This window comes from Phascolarctos cinereus, unplaced genomic scaffold (assembly GCF_003287225.1).
Source record: "Phascolarctos cinereus isolate Bilbo 61053 unplaced genomic scaffold, phaCin_HiC Scaffold_3;HRSCAF=262, whole genome shotgun sequence".
NCBI lineage: Eukaryota > Metazoa > Chordata > Mammalia > Diprotodontia > Phascolarctidae > Phascolarctos > Phascolarctos cinereus.
The window spans coordinates 161,176,169-161,189,122 of NW_027555736.1; the positions used below are offsets into that span (position 1 = coordinate 161,176,169).

At 36.0% G+C, this 12,954-nt stretch overlaps 1 protein-coding gene across 4 annotated transcripts in view; it reads left to right on the plus strand.

The window, feature by feature from the left end:
* ATOSA (atos homolog A) overlaps window positions 1-12,954 on the plus strand; it is a 128,075-nt gene that overhangs the window by 88,119 nt on the left and 27,002 nt on the right. For all 4 annotated transcript variants that reach the window (XM_078151251.1, XM_020981038.2, XM_020981029.2 and 1 more), the window contains 3 exons: window positions 8,065-8,249; window positions 9,437-9,639; window positions 11,206-11,331. In XM_078151251.1, the coding sequence (XP_078007377.1) occupies window positions 8,065-8,249; window positions 9,437-9,639; window positions 11,206-11,331 (514 nt within the window). The remainder of the gene's footprint in view (window positions 1-8,064; window positions 8,250-9,436; window positions 9,640-11,205; window positions 11,332-12,954) is intronic.

Consider the following 12,954-nt stretch of genomic DNA (forward strand, 5'->3'; position numbering starts at 1 on the left):
CTTGTGGTCCTAAGCAACTGACTGAAGACCCTTGTTGTAATATAGTTAGATTTCTTTTTAAGTGTATACATACTTTTGCATAAATTATGTAATGTTGCAGGAAGGCAAAACTACACATCTCTGAGGTCGTTTCCCCTTGACCCTTCTCTAAGGGTGACTTTGAGTCCTACCAAGAGGAGAATCAGGAGGCTGGGACCAGAGGTCAGCCATTCAGCTCTCCTGAGAGGAGAGACTATTTGGCTAGAATTATATATTCTCTTCTCTCTTAAATATTGTTAGTCTAGGAAAAGTAACATTAATGTTCTAGCTAAACTCATCGTTATTCATTGATCAGGAAAGGGGATCCCCAAGCTTTGTATCCAAGGTTTGACTCCCTTCTCATCAGATATTAGTTCCACAATGGATGCAAATAGCAAAGAAACCTCTTTATCCAATTAGATAGGAAAATAGAAATTAGAGAAGGTATACATGTAACAATATGTATCAGACAATACAGAATGAAAGAGCTCTCCCAATAAAATGTGGACTAAGGTATTTCAGTTCAACCAAGAAAGAGAGTCCCAAATCTCACCCCAGGGAAACATTTCCTGAAGTCTCTAGTATAGTAAGCTGAGGATAGGGACATGATAGAGACTACCAGTTCCTCTTACATTGGTTTCTTCCCAGAGTCAGCAGCCTGAAAAGAGATTGGCATTGAACAATTATCCCATGTCAAAAGTGGAAGCTAAAAGAACTTTGGAGATCTCTATTCCCTCACTCTTGCTAGCTTCTCCCCACCCCTTACATAAGCATGGGTCATTAACCTCCGTCAATGAGGAAAAGAATACTATGCCAATAGTCTTTGGGGTTTGGATTACAAGATAAGGCTGCCCATAAGAAAAATTGTAAAATAGATACAGTTTATCTCATCTCTGGGCATTTTCACTGGCTGTCTCCATTACCTGAAATGTTCTCTCCCCTCCCACCCCCCAATCTCCATCTCCTAGCTTCCTTCAAGCCCTCCATTCTATGAAAAGCTATTTCTGATCTTAATTCTGTGCCTTTCTTCTGTTGATTATCTTTTAAGTTCTCTTGTATATAACTTGTTCGTAAGTAGTTTTTTACATGTAGTCTCTCCCAGTACCTTCATCCTGTACTACTTCATTGCTGCCTGAGGCCTTCCACTACAATATCTCATGCTTGAGACTTTTCCTTCCCGTAATAGAAAATTTTCGATCACCTATCATGTTATTCTAGGCCCAGTCTCTATCCTCCAATAAAATTGGTTCCAGTCCCATGGTACCATCCAGTATTTTGTCTTGCTATTTATTCTACAAAGCCAAACCTAGACTCCCAACAGACTACTCTCCCAGTTGCTTATCTTCTTATTCTTATCACTTATCTAAATCCTATTTAAACCATCTCAGTTTTTTCCCTAACTCAACCATAGTAATCTTTCTCCACAATTCATTTAGTATATAATGTTATATTTCTTTTTGTTTCCCTAATATTATTGTTTAACTTTTCACGGGCAAATATCTTAAAACTATCCGAGCAGTTTGTTGGTATTAAGAATAAAGCCGCTGTTGTTAATGCTTTTTTATGGATGGGTCTTTTTTTTTTCTTTCAGCAACATCATCAGAGTCCAGTTTTGTTAGAACACTGAGTCACAGGTGTGCTTGCTTTGTAGCTATTATTGTATATTATCATATTATGGCAGTCAGTTTTAAAGCAATTAACTCTGTGCTTTATTTAGTGACTGAGAGAGCTCAGAAAGCATCATTGCTTTTTGGTTCCATTTAGGTTTGGAAAATGTAAACTGAATCATTTAGCTCTTTACAAGTACATTTACATTTTTCTTGGAAATTCTAATAATATTTAGAATTATTTAGCCTGAAGCTATATGTAAGGATGTCCAAAATGTTCCACAATAGTTATCTTGTTCCTCTTCCTTTTTTACCTCTAATCTGTTCCATTGATTAACCAGTGCCAAATAGTTTTGATGATTATGCTTAAAAGAGAAGAAACACAATAAGCCTGGACTTTACTAGTTTTTGACTGCTTAATTAACCATTTTGGAATATCTACATGCTATAAAACTTCTTCTACAGAATCATATTGTTACTATGACATAAGATGACCTGCTCTAAGTAAGATATTATTGATGTCTACTTGTTTATATTTGGAATGTGTGGGATTTTTTTTAACAAGTTATTTCAGATGTTCTAAAGCCTGGCTTATTTTCTGCCTTGTGCTGTGTTTTCATAAAACAGTAACAGTTCTCTGCTGTTGTGAGTTTTTAGTACCAAAAATTTGTCAAAGAAGTCAACATGTGGAACTTTGCTGATCACATCGCTTTGGTTATATCAGTAGATACACTGCTTCAGATATTTCATTGGAGAGATTATCACCTAAATTTTAGTCTCTTTAACTGTATTGCTTCAGTAGTATGACCAGAATTCTGAGACTCCCTTCATTTCATGGCATGCCATCCCATGATCAAAATTTTGGAATGCGAGTGGACAGCTATGGAAGTTCATAATAACATTTATTTGGGTTATTATATAGTCATATGGATTACCTTGCAAGTTTCTTGCATGCTTATTTTATATAATTCTCTTGTCACTTTACTCGTGAAATAGCTGAATGGCAACCATTGTCATTTTTAGTATATGTAAATGAAAACTAAAACAAAGGAATCCTGTAACTCTGCCAAAGCAAGTAAGTGTTCCCTGAAACTGTATTTACAATTCAGTTTTTAAGTCCCTTTTATCTGTTTAGTTCATCTAAAAACCTGTCTAAAGTAATTAGATTTTGGTTTTGCATTGTGTAATTAAAAGGTGTCTTTTTTTCTGGTTCAGTATTTTCTTATCCTAAAGATGAAGAATTGTAGTAGAGTAGGGCAAGCTACTCCATAAATATTAATTTGATGTTTTAGGATTTACATTTTTTTCACACCACAAGATAAGTCAATAAGTGCTGCCTCAATACACCCCCAGAAATAATTGTATTAGAGTATATATACACATATATTCATTAAAAAATCTGACCCAGAAATTTTCCATAACATTCTAAGCAGTAGAAATAATTTAAAATGATTTGTTGGTGAAGATATGTGGTGGTCATAGTTCTTACTATCAATTGAAAGACAAAACAGAATCAAGATGAAATTGTCTCATTACAGGATCAAAGGCTTTCTGTAGATTATTACTTTCATGGAAAAGAACAGATCAACTAATTGAGCTTGCAGCTAAAAAAAAAAATAGAAAAATATATTAAATCCCCCAATTAAACACCAAAATAGAAATACTGAAAATCAAAAGAGATTTTTAACAAAGTTGAAAAATAAAACAAAACAAAAACCTATTGAAGTAATAAATAAAACTAGGAGCTTGGTTTAAAAAATAGATAAACTATTGGCTAATTTAATTTTTAATCAACATTTTTATTTATTTATTTTTAGGCAGTTGGGGTTAAGTGACTTGCCCAGGCTCACACAACTAATTAAGTGTCAAGTGTTTGGTCTGAGGCTGGATTTGAACTCAGGTCCTCCTGATTTCAGGGCTGGTGCTCTATCCACTGTACCACCTAGCTGCCCCTAATTTAATTTTTATTAAATTAAAAAAACTAAGTTACCAGTACCAAAAATGAAAAGGGTAAATTCATAACCAGTGAAGAGGAAATAAAAGCAGTCATTGGGAGCTAATATGCCCAGCTATTTAATTTAAATGAAATGGGTGAATATTTACAAAAATCTAGATTGCCAAGGTTAATAGAACAGGAAATCAAATATTTAAATAACCCTGTCTGCACATAAGTTAAAATAAGGGGACAATAAACAGCCTCGTCATACTCCTTTTCCACTCTTAAGCCAATCAGTTGTTCCATGTTTGATTTTGATTATTGTTTCTTGATGCACACACATGTTCCTCAAGAAACAAATAAGATGATCTGGTACTCCCATCTTTTTGAGGACTTATCACATTTTGTTGTGATCCTCACAATCAAAGTGCTTTAGTGTAGTCAATGGAGCAGAATTAGACTTTTTTGTGTAACTCTCATGCTTCCTTCATAATCCACCAATTCGGTCTCTCGCTCCTCTGCCTTTTTGAAAAGTAGCCTGCACTTCTGGTAATTCTCAGTTCATATATTGCTGAAGCCTGCCTCACAGAATGTTAAGCGTAACCTTGCTGGCGTGTGAAATGAGCATGGTTATTCAATAATTTGAACATTCTTTGACGTTACCCTTCTTTAGAATTGGAATGTAAACTGATCTTTTCCAATCCAGTGGTCACTGTAGAGTTTTCCAAATTTGCTATAATACTGAGTGCAGCACTTTAACAGTATCATGTTTTAGGATTTTAAATAGCTCTCCTGGAATTTCATCACCTCCACTAGCCTTATTGTTAGCATTGCTTCCTAAGGCCCACTTGACTTCATTCTCCAGGTAGTATGGCTCTAGATCAGTAACCACATCATCATGGTTATCGGTGATGCTAAAATTTTTTTTGTATAGTTCTTCTGTATATTCTTGCCACCTCTTCTTAATCTCTTCTACTTACCTCTGTTAAATTCCCTACCTTTTTTTTTTTTTTGATGAGGCAGTTGGGGTTAAGTGACTTGCCCAGCATCACACAGCTAGTAAGCAGATTTGTCTATCATGTTCATTTTTGCATCAAAAATTCCCTTAATACCTCTAATTTTTTTTCAAAAGATTTCTTGTCTTTCCCATCCTTTTTTTTTCTGTTTCGTTTCATTTTTCATTTAAGAAAACCTTCTTTATCCTCGCTATTTTCTGGAATTCTACATTCAGTTGCGTATATTTTTTCCCTTTCTCTCTTACCTTTTGCTTTCCTTCTTTCCTCAGGTATTTGTCAAGCCTCATCAGACAGCTTTCTTGCTCTTCTTTAGGATGTTTGTTGTTGTTGTTGTTGCTGCCTCTTGTACAGTATTGCAAATCTCTGTCCATAGTTCTTCGGGCACTCTGTCTACCAGATCAAATCCCTTCAATTTATTCATCACCTCCATTTCATCTTCATAAGGGATGTTATTTAGGTCATACCTTTATGGTCCTATGGTTATCCCTTAATTAAATTGGATCTGTCAAGTCACCTTTTGGGTTGTTGAAAGAGTGCTGTTATTTTGACAAAACTATTAGCCTCTGCCATGCTTCATTTTTGTAATCCAAGGCCAAACTTCCCTGTTATTCCAATTATCTTTTGATCTCCTACTTTAGCATTCTAATCCCCTATGATGAATGTGACATCTTTTTATTGTGTTATTTTTAGAAGATTTTGTAGGTCATTATAGAGTTGAGCAACTTTGGCCTCTTCTACGTCAGTGGTTGGAACATAGACTTCTATCACTGTGATGTTGAACAGTTTGCCTTGGATTTGAACATATATCATTCTGTCATCTTTTAGATTATACCCCAATACTGCTTTTCTCACCCTTTTATTGATTATGAGTGCTATTGCGTTTCTTCTAAGGATTCTACCTCACAGTAGACTATGTAGTCATCACCTGAATTAAATTCACCCATTCCTGTCTATGATGTTGATGTCCTGTTTGACCACACTTAGATGACCTTGGTTCATGGATTTTATGGTCCAGGTTCCTATGCAATATTGATCTATTCAGCATCAGACTTTCCTTTCATCACTAGACACCTCCACAGTGGAGCTTCCTTTTGGCTTTGACCCAGCTGCTTCATTCTTTCTGGTGCCACTTGTAGTTGTTCTCCACTCTTCCAACCTAAGGGGTTCATTTTCAAATGTCATATCTTTTTTTTTTTTTATCATTTTAACGCTGTTCATGGGATTTTCTTGGCAAAGATCTTCATTTCCTCATTACTCACTCATTCCTTAACCCCCTACAAGTCTTTTCATCCCAAGTAGTAGGAGCCTAGTAGTGGAAAGGATGGATTACACTTTATGTTGAGATCTGTGTTCCAAATTGTCATATGATCTTGGGAAGGTCATTTTATTTCTCTAGACCATTGTTTCTATGTAAGATGGGGGGGGGGGGAAGGGAGGGAATTGAGTTATATGGCCTCCGTGGTTGCTTCCAGGTATAAAATTTTATGGTTCTATTCAACCAATTATCAAATCCTCTCAATTATCTGAATTTCCCCCTGTTCCAATCCATCCTGAATATTACTGTGGCATTAATCTTCCTAAAATACTCCTTTAATCAAGTCACTCCCTTTCTTATCAATATTATGTAATTTCCTAATGTCCAACCTCTTGAGCCTACCTGGCATTGAAAGGTCACTACAATCTAGCCCCAGTCTTAACTTCTGAGACTCCTGTGTCCAGCTAGTTGGTCTTGAGTATTAGATTCTATTCACTTCCTTCCAAACATGTGTATTCCTGTTTCTTGGCCTCTGCTCTTTTTTCTCTGCTTAAAGTGTCTTTCTTTCTCCTTTGTGCCTTATTCCTATCTATCATTCAAAGACCCAGGTGTAGTCTCCTCTGCTTCAGAGTCCCAGTCCAGTCCACAGTATTCTTTAGACTCAGTTTGGCACTTGTTTTATAATGCTTTATGCTGTTTGTTCACAGGAGTTGTATATTTAGTGTGATAAAGAGGTTCTATAGTCCAGCTCCTTCGTTTTACAGAAAAGGAAACTATGGCTGATAGATGTCAAGTGGAGAGTAATGGAGCTAGAATTTAAACCCAGGTCCTCTGACTCGAAATCTAGTATTCTTTTCATTATATTAGCTCTCTTCATTACTTTTTTTATGCACAAATGTATCCTCAACTTGATAGTAATTCCCTTGTGGTTAGAGATGCCTGTGTCATTCTAACATAGTACATTGTGACTATAATTACGTTTTCCAAACCAAAAATCAAGACAACATGGTTGGTCAGTTTTGCCTTGCTACCACAATTGCACAGGCATTTCTATTAGCAAATACAGCACAGTTTTCATGGGTTTTACAACTAGAAATGTCACAATTCATCAACCACTAGTACCCTGACTATACAGTATTCCCTCCCTTTGAGCTACATAGATCTGTATTTACAGGTAGTATTATATTACAGGTGGCATTTTCATGAGTAATTGCTATTTCATGACACTACTCTATCCTGTTTCTTCTCTGAAGGCTCCTTCTTAGTCTCCTTCCTTGGTTCTTCCTCCAAGTCAAGCCCACTAACCATGGGTGTTCACCCAGAACTCTGTCCTAGGCCCTCTTCTCTTCTCCTTCTATACTGTCTCCCTTGGTGATCTAGTCCTCTCCAGTGGGTTCAGTTATCATCTCTGTGTGTATGATTTTCCAGTGTATAATTTTAGCTCTAATGGTCCATCATCATCAGCTCCCCAGAAGTCTTTCCTTGTGCCCTCTCCCGCAACCTCCCCATTTTTCTTTCCCTCTGGGATTTCCTCCTACTTACATTGTATATATCTTGAATGTTCATAATTGTTTGCATGCTGCTTCCCCATATCAGAATGTGAACTCCTTAAGTGCAAGGACCATTGTTGCCCCCTTTTTTGTATCCCTGAATACTTGCCACATGTGGTGCTTGACATATAGCAAGCACTAAATAAATCCTTGTTGATTGTTTAAGTGATTTTACATCTTCTTCAGCTTGTGAATATTTTTATTGTAGTTGACTTCAGTTGCTACCTTAAAGAGTTATTATGAGAAATGTGCCTTACGTACCTTAAAAAACTTACTATTTACCAAAATTTTGGCATTTCTTGGATAATTTTAATGGTTTGTGGGGATAAAAGAGAAATATTTTAGGTTGGTACTGTCTGAGAAAACCTGTGACATATATACTACATATACTGTATACATCATATGTTCATAGTAAGTAGGTACATAAAGTGTTTTTTTATTGAGGCACACGAAGAGTAACTATTTTCTATAGGATAGCACATTAAATCAGTTGTAGAACTGAAACCTAAGTATCGTGTCTTTCTTTACTTCCCTATACTGGAAGTAAGTAATATTCTTGAAATTGAAATGTATTACATATCATTAAAAGTAGTTTGAGGAGTGATACTCAGAAGATGAATGTTTTTCTAAAAGATATATTAATATAAAGCTCTTTTTTTTTCCTTATCTTTTTTCATGGCAGATACACTAGATGAATACTTTGAATATGATGCAGAGGAATTCTTGGTCTCCCTGGCCTTATTAATTACAGAAGGCCGAACACCTGAATGTTCTGTAAAAGGTCGAACTGAAAGCTTTCATTGCCCTCCAGCACAGTCAAGTTATTCAGTAAAAGCAAAACATGAATGCAGTGATAAATTGGCCCAGGTATGACTATATAAATGTGTTATTACCTTGATTTTATACTGGTCACTGTTAACTGTAGATCCAGTACAAATGGTCTCTTGTTCCAGCTTGCTATTCTCTGTAGGGAGAAAGTTTTTCCAGGAGTTGTCTTCCTTTAGTGGTAAATCTGAGCCTGAATGAAAAGAGGAAGAGAAATTAGCTTATGCAGCAGATATAGGCCACGATCTAAGTATGTAAGGTAAAAATATGTTGATTTCTAGTGCAGATTGACTTTTGCACTATAATATGTTATCTATTCTTCCATTTTACAGGGTAAAGAACTGTCATGATAATATATTACTTATCTGTCATAGTGTTAGAGATTATCCATTTCAGACCATTCATTTTATAGATGACATTGAAACTCAGGTTAATAGACTTTTTCTAAGGTGTCTTCTTGACATGCTTTTGTTGAAGTATAGTAAAATGCATAATTTATTACATAAAAGATGAGGATAAAATTAATATGGGCAGGTGTTTAGTTAGTATGTGCTTTTAAGATCTGTTTCCCATTGTTTAAACAGGAATAGGGAACTCCCTAAAGAGTTTTATACAATGAAGGGCAGTACCTCTTCTGTAACTTATAATCTTAGAGAGTTACTTAGAGTACTAATATGTTCACTGACTTGCACAGAATAGCCATTGTGAATCAGAGACAGACCTTGAACCCACGGCTTCCTTCAGATTTTTATCCACTTTTCCATATTGCTTTTCTCAATGTTTGGTTCATTTAAATGTAATCTTAAGTATTCTGGCTTAGGTGAGACATATAATACTCTAAATAGCATTTTTCCATCTTTAATAATTATTTGAATAAGTTATTCTAGCCAGAGTTCTCAGCGGGGTACTTGTGTGATAACTCATGAAGAAAACCTGTACTTTTTCTGTGAGAGAGAAGTAACCTGCCACCCCTAGAAATTCTACTTAGTAGCTTAACATGATAGAACTTTACTTTGCTCTGTGGAGATACTTCAGTTATAATTCCTGCTCCAGACTAGTTGTTTTAGGGGGTTGGGATCCAATTTCGTTTTTAGATCAGGAAGTATAAGTATTTTAGTCATCCAGTGCTATAGTTGAATCACCTTTCACATACAAATCTATAATATCTTGTTTTTTTTTTTAAATATTATGCTGATTTTCACGTTCTTTAATTATGTCATTTTATTAAGTGTCGTCAAGCCAGACGAACCAGGTCTGAGGTTATGTTGCTTTGGAAAAACAATCTTCCAGTTATGGTAGAAGTAATGCTACTTCCAGACTGCTGCTACAGTGATGATGGGCCTAACACAGAAGGAAATGATTTAAATGATCCTGCAGTTAAACAAGATGCATTATTATTAGAAAGGTGGATCTTGGAACCAGTTCCTCGACAGTAAGTTGTGGAGTTTGGTTTTCTGTGGTTTTCCCTTCATTCATTTGTTCTTGGTTAAGAAATTAAAAAGTAAAATACATATGTGTGATAGACACACATTCACTTTTAATAATGAATTTCTTTATTTCCATTTTTAAGTGATAATTTTTGGCAAGATAACTGCTACTTGCAGTGAGTCGCAAAATACCAATTTTAATTAGAATTTTATTTTAGATTATAGATGCAAAGAAGTACTGTCTGTGATTTTAAGTTCAAACTCATAGACAGAGGAAAATGATTGAGTTTTATTTCAAAACTTTAGGCCTCTTTCGAACTTAGCAGTGTTTTCATATTTATATAACTACCATTATATTCAGCCTAAAACAGTCATAGTGGTAGAATTTAGTTTGATTTAAAAACAGTTTTCCATTCATTTCTTTATATATCATATTGATAGTGTCTCATGTCTTTATATGTGTTTACAATTATGTAGTGAATTGTCCTTTTTTTTTCCCCTTTTTTTTTGGTGAGGCAGGGGGGGTTAAGTGACTTGCCCAGGGTCACACAGCTAGTAAGTGTCAAGTGTCTGAGGCCGTATTTGAACTCAGGGCCTCCTGACTCCAAGGCCGGATCTCTATCCACTGCGCCACTTAGCTGCCTCTGTGAATCATCCTTTCCAAAAAGATTTTCAGTATACTTGTATGACTTGATAATTTGCCGGTGTCTCCCCACCCCATTCAATCAAAACTCCGCAAACATTTATAAAGCACCTGCTGTGTGTAAGGCATTATATGTACTAGGTGCCTGCAACACAAAGGCAAATAGACTCCACAGTACCCATACTCAGGTAACTTAAGATCTCCTGGGAGGATGCAGTATAAGCCCAGGGAAGCAAATGCAGAGTGTCCGCAAAGTTCTGCAGACCCATCTCCCAAAGAAGCAGCATTTAACAGCTGGGAGTCAGGAAAGTCCTTTTAGGAGGGGCGCTTGGGCTGTGCTCTGAAGGAAGTGAGTTATCCTAGGGGAGCTAGGGATGCATTCCACACAGGCGCTGACTATTGATTTAAAGGCATGGAAAGAAGAAGCAAAAGAATGGATAGGGACCAGCTAGCAGGTCTGTTTGACTCTAGTGTGCAGAGTGCATGCTAGGGAGTGACATGAAATAAGACTGTAATGGTAAGAGCCGTACTTTGGAAGTCTTTACATTCCAGACTGAAATTTATATTTTATCCTAGAAGATACTAGATAGAATAGAGACTAAGAGTAGCAGTGGGGTCAGTTCTGTATTTTAGGACTATGAATTTAGCAGCTCTGTGGAGGATGCATGAGAGAGGAAAGAGATTTGAAATAGTGGTACAGAAAATGAAGCTATGGCAGAATTGATGGGACCAGAGCTGGGGTAGAAACTTTGAGAGAAGGGGATAAATGTGAGAGAGATTATCAAGGTAATTGATAAGATTATACCCTTTGTTCTTGTTATGCTTATTTGGAGAAATTTGATTCACTTGATAGCTTACATTTCTTAAATTCAGCATTTTATTGTGTGATGCTTTCTAAGATTTGATTATTTTTTCTTACTGCATTTAGAAATGGAGATCGATTTATTGAAGAGAAGACCCTTCTGTTGGCTGTGCGTTCTTTTGTCTTTTTTTCTCAGTTAAGTGCTTGGCTGAGTGTTTCCCATGGTGCTATTCCACGAAATATTCTTTACAGGTATGTCAGGGGTAGAAACAGATATCGATTTACTTCCATTGATTTGCTACTGAGTAACATTAACTTTTGATTTGTAAGTTTCCTTCTGTTCTAAGGAAAATTTACCTGTTTATAATATGGTCTTTGATGTCCTTCAAAACAAGAGCTAGAACATTAATAAATGTTTAAATGTAAATTTTTTTTTTTTTTGCAAACTAAATTTAGTATGAACAGTTTGGTGGAGAACTTCCAAATGCAGGCTATTTTATAAACTGCTGAGGAAATGTTTAATTGACCCTTAGATAGCTGACTTGATACTTTGAAAACCTTTGTCTCAGTAGACCCAAGTCCAAATATTTTTGTTGTGATTGAGTCGTTTCAGTTCTGTCTGGCTCTTCATGACCCCATTTGGGGCTTTCTTAGCAAAGATACTGAAGTGGCTTGCCATTTCCTTCTCCAGCTCATTTACAGATGAGGAAACTGAAACAAACAGGATTACGAGACTTACCCAGAGTCACACAGCTGGGAAGTGTCTTGAGGCCGGATTTGAACTCAGGAAGATCAGTCTTCCTGACTCCAGACCCAGCACTCTATCCATCATGACACCTAGCTGCCACAAGTCCAGATATACTTAGTGGTAAATAAAATGTTTTTATGTATTCTCATAATTCTTCCTCTATCCCTAGCATTCACTACCCATCCTGTTTTTTATACTGTTTTATCAGAATGGTGTGCTTTGCATCCCTAAAAGCAACAATAAATGTTTATTTACTAGCTTTTTTATATTAGATATGTCAATTACTGATCCTTATTTTGGTCTTTAGTTTCTATTTTTGTAAAACAAGTGAATTTAGTAATGTGTCTTATAGGAGTGTATGTCATAATACTCAAATAACTGTAATATTTTTACGTTGAGATTTACCAAAAGGTGGACCAAGGATTGGATTGGGGAGTTGAGGAAAGCAAAAGTGAAAGATAACACCAGAGTTTTGAACTTGGGAAACTAAATGAAAAGTAAAACCACTGAGACAATTAGTGAATTCAGGAAGATAAGTCAGGAAGGGTTGGAAAAATATACTTAGAAAGTTGCCTTAATAAAGGTTATAATTGAAGCTGTGGGAGTGAATGAGGTGTCCAGAAGAGAGAAGAGAGCTAAAAACAGCCTGGGCAGTTGTTAATTTGGGGTCTATATACTTGTATATTTTATATTTTGAAAGCCATATTTTAATAATTTGGTTTACTTTGTAATTTTACGTATTTTATTTTAGGCATTTAAAAATCATTCTGAGAGGAAGTTCATAGGCTTCACCAGACTTCCAGAAGGGTCTGTGACACAAAAAAGGTTAAGAACCCCTCTCTCAGAGGCATACCTATACCTTAAATGGCTCAGAAAATGTGGGCCATTAATAATAAATAGTTAGCATTCATACAGAGCTTTAACATTTGCAAAGCACTCTACAAATATTATCTCACTTGCTGTTCACAATAACCTTGGAACATAGGTGCTGTTATTATCCCCTTTTTATAGATGAGGAAATTGAGGCAAACATAAAGAGTAAGTGATTTGCCAGGGGCCATACAGCTAGGAAGTGTCTGAGGTAGCAATTGAATTGGAATCTTCCCAGTATAACACTCTGTCTACTG